The sequence below is a fragment of the Lissotriton helveticus genome, chromosome 4_1 (assembly GCF_964261635.1).
Source record: "Lissotriton helveticus chromosome 4_1, aLisHel1.1, whole genome shotgun sequence".
In the NCBI taxonomy this organism is placed as follows: Eukaryota; Metazoa; Chordata; class Amphibia; order Caudata; family Salamandridae; genus Lissotriton; species Lissotriton helveticus.
Window position 1 is genome coordinate 1526149304 of NC_136063.1, and position 9381 is coordinate 1526158684.

Consider the following 9381-nt stretch of genomic DNA (forward strand, 5'->3'; position numbering starts at 1 on the left):
GCACACATGTTTAAATACTTTTTATGAGTTAAAATTACATTCTTATAGTGAGGACAAAATCTAAGTCATATTGAGGTCAAACTATGAATTAATTGTGCATGTTTTACACGATTTGTTAAGTAGAGAGCATCTAGGGCCTCATGTTTTCATTTTCCAGCACCACCTCACCTCTGTGTCATTTTTTAAATGCAGTTTTATGTCGGAAGCCCGAGGCAGCTTTGTCATTCATAATGCTTAAATCTATAGGAAATGGCAGCGTTCATAAAACTGACACGCAGTGTTGATAAAACTGACATGTTTGAGGTAGCTCTTTGATGCAGGACCATTCCATAATTTGCAGTAATATTTAATCACAATATTGGCACATGCACAGAGATATCTTAATAAAGTCCAGGGATGGGAGGGCTCTCATAATATGCAAAGGTGCAGCTTTAAGGTTTGAGATTGAAAAAGCCTTCTACATATATTTTGGCGTTTGTTTTCAGAAAACATACACTTGACCTTTTAGTGGGTGGTATATCGGTGGGATGGTGGTGATGGCAACGAACATAGGCTGATAAACCTATTTTCCATTTCAATTTTATGTGACAGCAGTGGGTCAGTTCTCTCCATAAAAGAATCCCCAGAACTAAGGGATCTAAAGGAAGGTAAGAACAGACTTGGGAATACTTTCTCATCTGTGGCCTTCCAGAAAAATGATATCTTCTGGATGACATATAACTTCCCACACAATGTACTTGATATGGGTACTACTTTCATAAATGAGAGTGGTCAAACACAAACTCCTATGAAAGGACGGTGCTTTCTTATACTTCTCCATAGACACTTAAAATGATCAAATGCCTTGATGTCCCAAGCATGCAGATTTTACCAAGTGTTAAATGTGTTCAGTTGATCTTGTGGTGGACCGGGAGGCTGTGACACTGGGTCCCAGAGTGGTGCAGGATACTTATTCTTAAAGTATTTTCTATCGGACAACTAAATTGGTTGGTAAGTGCCCTTTTTGGAATTTTGTTTTCCTAACCTTAGACGTCCTGGGTAATCAGGGGTCTTTTCTTTCTGAAATGGCAGATGTAACTGCAATTGGTGTCTTAAACTCCTCCATTATTTATTTTATTATTATTTATTTATTTAGCGATTTGTAGAGCGCCTGGTGACCCGGAGGCATCCCCGCGCTATAAAACTTGCAGAGACCAGGGAGGGAAGGGGTACTATTTGGGGAAAAGAAGAGTTTTCAATTTTTTACGAAAGAGAAAGTTCATTTAGAACAGCAAACATGGCTATTTAAAAAATTCCACCAGAAGCACAATTCACAGTGAAAGACCATGAATAAAAGGATCCAACACAACCATTATTTTTAACAAACCCTTTATTTACAACCCAAATGCTGTTCTTATGACTAATAAGCCATTATTTGCAAGTGCATTAACTCCATTAACACCGGAGGACCCTGAAATTAATTGTAAATGCATAGCAGTAGCTTTCAAGTCATTTGCAACAAAGTCAGCAATCTGCTATCTTAGCGAGAGCCCAACCAAGGACTCTAAAACAGTGAACGACTAACCTGACATATGACAATTCTGATGGCAGTAAATATGGCACACATTGGAAACTACACGCACACTGGCCTTGTTTTTGAAGATCATGTAACCTCAATCAAAATACGGTTTGTTAAACAGACATCTGGCAATTGTAAACTATGTATACAATACGCATGATTATGAAAATGGAAGGATGGAAGTTGCATTTTATTGCACCAAGGAGGTATAAGCGGACGGAGGGCAACTCTTCACATGACCATAACAACCTGCACAGCTTAATGTCTTAATTTGACAGTAATGGCATTTTGATGGAAATTGTCTTCTTCTAGAGGAAATGGAATCACAGTTAAGGGGAACTTACATATGCATGCAGAAGAATTTAGTAATACATCACAATTGTTGGTCAGACACCATTCTGCCCATTCTGATGACAGTAATGCTCATAGAAAAGAATTCAACATAAGTAGGTAAACATAAATAATAATTTAGAAGAGGCTTGCACATCTTCAATATATTCGAAAATGTCAAAAGTTCATTACAGTCAGTGTTAATGCCATTTATGTCATTCAATAACAAACTTGTAACAAACTATCAAGTTGAACCGGTTAAAATGTTGACAGTCAGACTTAATTTAGGGACGCAGGCGTTCATATTCTCAAAAAGGGAATAGAAAAAATGTTTCTGCTTCACTTTTGCAAGCTGAAAAACATTGTGTATGGTAAAATTACACGTTTACACTACCACAAGTTTACTGACTGCCTAGCTTTTAACTTTACAGGAAAACCACAGTATTAGGCCAAAACGTCAACCGCAAAAACATTAAGCAGCAGATATATTTTCACTCAATGTTTTGGGTTTTTAATGGAAAATCGAAAACTGGAAGATTTTCTTTGTAGTAGATAAGGAAACATAAGCAAAATAGGAAAAAAAGAAATGTGAATTAGACATCAAGTATCAAAGTTGGCAGAAACTACCACCTAAAAAGAAGTTTTAACAGAATGATATATACAGTATTAAATGGCTCTGATAGTTTTACTGTCAATAAAATATTACAAAAATATGTTTGGAAATTCATTCTTTTTACATCTTAATTAACCTGGAAACAAAATGCAAAAAGTAGGTCGTTTTATTGCACATACTTTTAATTGTCTTTAAATTCACAATGTTTTTGTCATTGAATTTTCTGATCAAAACTTATAGTTGATAAATAATGTTGATATAAACAGGTACATGTCTACAATACAGTTCTGTTTAGTGCTCAGTTGCAACTCTTCTCTTACCGTTGGTTGCCATTTAACTATCAGGTCCAAAATGTAACTGCTATTAAGTAATGGTACCTAAACATTTTATTCTGGTGAGCATTTGTTTATTTTAGAATTGATACTCACTACAGCATATAAATACAGTGCAGTCTTTGGAGGATGTGACCAACAGGAAATCAAGATGGTCATGACTCACAAACAATGAGGTACATTCTGTCTGAAAAGAGACAGTACTGGGACATTTTAAAAATCTCTGTCAAACTATAGACACAGCACTATAAGGGAGATTTACCAAAAAGTCACACAACGCAGCACAGCCTCCCATGAGGCTGCGCTGCGCGACAGGAAGGAATCAGGAGAGCACCATATCTTCAAAGATATGGCTCTCTTCTTCCCTTTCCCTTGTGCCGGCACGGAATACAGCTGACGTGCACCACGCACACACTTTAGCGCCATAGCTCTAGGGTGTGTGTGTGTGAGTAAAAAGTTTTGTACAAGAAGGGTACCCTTCCTATACCAATACCATGCCTAGGCAAGATGCAAAGCTTTTCCGACTTGGTATGCATGCTGCATAATGCAGCACGCAGGCCAAGTCGGAAAAGGAAGGAGAATGAAAGCATTTCTCTTTCCTTGCACCTACTTTGAAAAGGCACAGTTTTCTCACGCTTAACCCAATCTACTTTATTTAGTAAATTGGGTTTAGCGTGAGCAAACTTTGGTGCACTGCTTTGCATTACGTTTCTGTTATTTACAGGGCTAAACAGTTTTAGCGCTGGAAAGTAAATTGGGAAAAAAAGAATTTGCGCCGATTAGCATCACTTTTGTGAAGCAAACACAGCGCAAAATCTTAGAAAATCTCCCCCTATATGCACAGTTTTGACAAGTGTTTATTAGTCTTATTTCCTTAGTGCCTTACGAAGCATCATGTATATCTCAACATGCATCAATTATCTTAATCGGTCACAGAAACCCACTCTACACTTAATCAGATTGTACAAGTTTTGGGAGCCACTACATGCTCTGCTTCTTTTTACTCTTTAGGCAGAGTCTGTTGCAACAGTAGTCGTATTAAAAACCCTGATCCATTTCCTGAAGCCACTGTTAAGGTATGGTGCTAAATTTGTGAAGGTTTTGTGGGTGATGGACACTAACACTCCAGGCTTCATTTTCATCTTCTGACTTTGACCCAGAGGAGGGGAGTGAAAGGTAGAAATAAAGAGAAAAATAGAAAATCAGTAACAAAGGATGAAAGCTGGGATGAGTGAAACAGAGCAACAGGAGATGTCAGTGGTGGAAGGAAGAGAAATCAGGTGGCATAAAAAATAGACCTGTTATTCAGAAACCCCAGCTTTAGGCTGCGACAGTGGCAGAATCCTAAGAACAAAATTGGGGCAACTACACTTATTTGTATTTACAAATTAAACACTGGAGAGATGGGAGGAGCCTTCTATTTACGAAGCTAGACAAAGGTTGAGTGAAGAGAGTCCCTAGACATAAAGGTCTGCTTTTGATAGCACACTATTTGACTGCCTCCCACGTTTTTTAACTCAACATTCTTATATTTATATTCTAACAGAAATCCTAACAATAACAATAAAAATAATAACTTGTTTTACAATTGTTTTCTCACCGTAATTTTACCAACTTTATGCATCTACTGTTGCTCTTCCTAATGGACTGGTATGTCTCATAAGCGCTTACCCTGGGGGCCTAAATAGACACTTTGGTTGGTTGGTTGTCACAAAAGTTTTTATTAAAAAAGACCTAGTATTCTGTTTCAATCTCCAAAATGCAAATCTTTTATAATGTATTAAAAAATGGAAGGTACACTGGAAGTTAGCTATTCAAGTGAAAGCCCTATTTTTGCAATTTGAACAGTTCTGAGACCCAGGCTATTTTTTTCATCTTTGCCAGCATGCGTCCTGCAGTGACGTTATACAGTTAATATGAAGGATGTTGTCTTCTTAAAATGTACTGATGTGCCCTTGATTTGTAAACCAGATAAAGAAACACCAGGGACAAGGCCCAGAACTATACGATTTACACTTTTTTTGCAGCTTGTGTAATATGACCACATTTTTTTCCACAGCGTTCTAAAGAAATACCTTTGGAGTTGATCCTGACATAGGAGGGGTGGTCTTGAAGGCTGGTTCGTAAGTGATAAGAGCGGTGAAACTTTAAGGTCAGGGTTCAGGCTGCTGTCACCTCACACCTGGACTATTAGCATGCCCCAGATCTTGGCAAATTCAGTACACCCACCATCAGGTGGTCCATGTTTCTGCTGCCTAGTGTATACCTGGAGTAATTTCCCTGGACCTGACACAACTGCACTGGCTTCCATTTACGTTGAGAGGAACTTTCAAATCCAACAGCTTGTCACAGTGGACCCAGTTTACCAACAGAAGAGCATATTTGCCGGACACCGTTCGCAAAAATGCATGAGGCCTGCAGGTGACAACAACTACTGGCTCCTAGGTTGAGAACATGAATCAGAAGAGACAGAAATAAATCTACCAGGTATAAGCAAAAGCTTATTGAATTCTCCACCAATAACCCTGTATAAAACACAAGATTGTTGAAGTAATACCCAATCATTTCCCCCAGGAATTCATAGATCATCCTATTAGCCACAATAGAGAATTCTAGTTTTTTTGCCATCAACAACAAATGAGAGTGTTGTCCATAACTCTGATACAGGAAATGTCCACATCAAAGAGCTAGCTTTGCAAAGACGAATAGACTGGATTTGAATGTCCTTAGCTTTGGCATTAATGCTCGAATCTCCTACTATGTTTACTTGCTTATGAGTTTGAAAAAGATAAATAAAATAAATCTGCTGCACGAAAATTAAAAACACCCTTTGGCTCAAACATAAAAAAAGACTTCAACAGCAGAATGATCACACCCTAAAGCAAGGAGTATAAAAGTATCATTGTCCACATGCAGTAACAGCACAGTAGCAAGTTGTCTGGGGTTTGACAATAACACCTATTCATTGCAAGTAGGGATGGGATACAAATGCACAAGATGGAATGTTTGACTTGTTCACACAGTTTGGATTGGAGACCCTATGGACCAGCCTCAGAGTTCGGTTCCTGTATACAGATACATGCTCGAGGGCAGATGAAAACAAGTGAAGGTTCAAGAGGCAGCCTCGCACCTTTGGCTGAACAACAGTTCAACAATCATCGGGTCAGCAAGAGTAGAGATGTCCCCCAAGTCTTTTTCATTCCGAGCAATTTGCCTCAGGACACGTCGCATTATTTTACCTATTAGGAAAGAACAGAGATACTTTTTTAAGTTTCTGATGTTTTCATGATGTGATTTTGCCCAGTTTCTCTTGGTGTTTGACTGTAGACTATTGAACTATTAAAGTGTACAAAAGCGAAAGCCCAGATTCAAGGTAGTGTGAACTGCACATGCTAGATACAGTAGCTAGCAGGCTGGAGTGACTACTGCTCGGGTGCACCAAATCAGTTAAAAAGAAAAAACACAAAAAAGGACAACAGTTTAACGTGGATTGGACGGACAGATTGTAAATGGAGCAGAGTGGTGCATCTAAGGGTCATAGGCACCATATCCAATGAAAATTAAATTGATGCATTGAAACAGCTCACTAAAGCCCAAAGGCCTAAACACAAATGCAGCCAATGCACAGAGCAAACGGATGTCTGCAAAAAAACAAAACGGTCTGTTTCTTATCTGACTCAACAATGCTGCTCAAACATACACTGGAAAAAATAGTACACAGCCAAATCAAAGCGAGAACAACAAATATTGTCATCCAGAACACCATATACTAAACGTACATTCTACATTAGACAATGTCCTGTGGAAAATTTCATTTTAATTCTGAATTGAGTAGTGTTGGCATATGCAAGACGGCAACAATGAAAGCTTGTTTATATTAATACTTGAGTGTTTCAGCCTCAGGGACATGATACAATATTAGCAGTAGCTCCTGGGGGTTGCATTAACCCCTCCCATGCTCATGACGAGCTGAGCTCGTCATGAGCCACGGCGCTCCGGTGCTCATGACGAGCTCAGCTCGTCATGAGCCGTGGAACGCTCAGGTGCTGGGAGAATTTCTCTCCTGTGCTGAACGTTCCACTGAGCCAATGCACCTGTGACGAGCTGAGCTCGTCATGAGCACAGGAGCGCCGTGCCTCATGACGAGCTCAGCTCGTCATGAGCATGCGGGCGCTGTGCGCGCCCCCTCCCCCCCAGCACAGCGGGGGAATAACCCCCGCAGCGAAGGGGTTAAGTAACATAGGGCCAGATGTAGAACGCACCTTTTGCAAAATACTAGCCGCAATTTGCGACCAGTATGATTGAGACCAGTGAAGTATTTTGCAAACCGACCTATGTACTAATAGGTTGGTTCGTAAAACACTGAATTGTAGTAGGTCGCAATTCGATCTACTTCACGAATATTAATGAGATGGGTCGCAATTTGCGACCTACTACGATTCACTGGGATCACAGGGACAGTGGCTTGCTTGGGTCAGCAGACCACAGTGTCTGTGATTGCTTTTTAATTAAACAATGTTTTTTTTTAATGCAACCTGTTTTCCTTAAAGGAAACAAGACTGTGCTTAAAAAGAAAAAAACTTTTTTTCTTTTTGTTGGTTTAAGGGGAGGCAGTGGTCCTTGGGACTTCTGCCTACTTTTAAACAACTTTTTTTGTACATTTACAAAGGGGAAAGCGTCTCAAGGGAACCCCTTCCCTTTTGCAAACAGGTTACTACCCCAACTTGGGGGTCGGCAAAATATCAATGTTTTGCGACAGTATTGCGGTCATAAAACTTTGATACATATGATACTGATTCAGTATTTGACGCCTACATGCCCCTTCCAGGTACAGAATTGTTATTAATTTCTGTACACATTTAGCGATTAGTAAAAGGGTTTTAGCATTCGCAAACCCTCAGATTTTTTGAGCCTTCAGATTTGCGAATGCGAAAACCCTTTGTACAGCTGATCCATACAAACTTGTACTGGGTGTTGGCGGCTAGTGAAATAGATCACAAAATCTATACGGATGTAGACATTTACAATGAGTAACACAACGTTTGCTTGTTGTGTGAAACAAAATAATAATAATATAAATTTTTTTAAAAGCAGTGTTTGCACACTGAACTAAATGTGTAGGTACACAATCTTCATACAACAAATCACAGCTATATACATCTCTATCTTTGAATAACTGGTTTACAGATGAAATAAAGAGCAAGGTTCTAATATATAGTTACCTGAGCGTGTTTTTGGTAATCCAGGGGCATTCTGAATAAAATCTGGAGTAGCGATCGGTCCAATCTTCTCACGAACTACAACATGAAAGCCAGACATACAATGAGAAAATATCTGCATTTGCATACATTGTAGTACTGATTAAGAGTTTGTGTAGCACACGCTGTAAAGGCCACTGTACCTCAGTGCTTGTTCTAGTCTGATTTGCAGATATACTTGGATGTGGGGACCTGGGCGCTGAAGGAAGTTTGGGAGCTGGACCTCGAGGTGTTTGAAGCAGTGCTTCTGGCTTGGTGTGTGAGGGCCGTATGCTTTGCAAGGTTCCTCATGGGCTCCGTGTGAGTTTTGAAGGACCTTGCCTTGAGGTGCAGGAGTTTGTCTCAGGAGGCTGGATGCCGCTAGGGTTCTAACCAATTTCAACTCAGATGTCTAAGCTTCTTCTTTGGAACCTGTTTTCAATGTGACTTTGCCTAAAGGGATATGAACTTTCAGAAAGGTCTCAACGTGTAGGAAACTTGAACTGTGGGTGCTTTTAACCCTGCTGTTTGCAAAGGGTTCTTTAACGAATGTTTATGCTTGAGGAGTTAAACCTAAGGTAGACACTGCTGGAAAGGATTGATCCCCACAGAGGGTTCTTTGGGAATTTAACTCCCAGTGGTTAGTGAAACATTGTGATGGAGAGGCTCAAAAGAAAATCAACTCTTGATGGATAAAACTAGTATTCTGCGCTACAACACAAAAATGGAAAGATACATGGTACGCTGTAAAATTAAATAAAAAGTGTGGACAGAAGAAGTGAGGGGGTAATGGTTATCTTCAGTGTTATGTAATTTAGGGCCCAATTACGATGTCGGCTGGAAAGCCTCTGACCAGCAGTCAGAGACTTTATACCTGACATGGTAGGTTTAAAGTCCTACTGCTGTATTAGGAGGATTGCGGTCGGAGTTTAACCCTGCGGGGGAATGCGTTGTGGATCCGAAGGGCTCAATTAGCACGTCGGTCGGTCAGAAAGGCAGCATAATCCCTTAAAGACAGCGTTTCCGACGTTGGGATTATGATGCCGGTTTCCGACAGCCATTCAATGTTGGCCTTTCCGACATGGAAAGGCTGTCGGAAAGCAACACTGGGGGCCCTTAGCAGGGCCACTTTCTCCCTGGTCCTCTGAATACTGCCCTGGGGGGCACCTATGGTGCCCCCCTCAACATCCCTGCACCGTGGGGCATTGCCTGCCATATGATGCAGAGATGTTTACGAACTTCCATTTTTCAATGGGGACTTGTGCTGCAGGTGTTTTCAGCCCGCCGCACAAGCGCCCATTGAAACACATG

General features: G+C 40.3%; 1 protein-coding gene across 1 annotated transcript in view; it reads right to left on the reverse strand.

Moving 5' to 3' along the window:
• Positions 1–4534: 4534 nt before the first annotated feature.
• Positions 4535–9381, reverse strand: part of ACSS2 (acyl-CoA synthetase short chain family member 2) — a 181375-nt gene continuing 176528 nt past the window's right edge. The window contains exons 16-17 of the mRNA XM_078686275.1: positions 8056–8130; positions 4535–6072 (exon numbers count right to left, since the gene is read on the reverse strand). Of these exons, the coding sequence (XP_078542401.1) occupies positions 5945–6072; positions 8056–8130 (203 nt within the window). The 3' untranslated portion in view covers positions 4535–5944. The remainder of the gene's footprint in view (positions 6073–8055; positions 8131–9381) is intronic.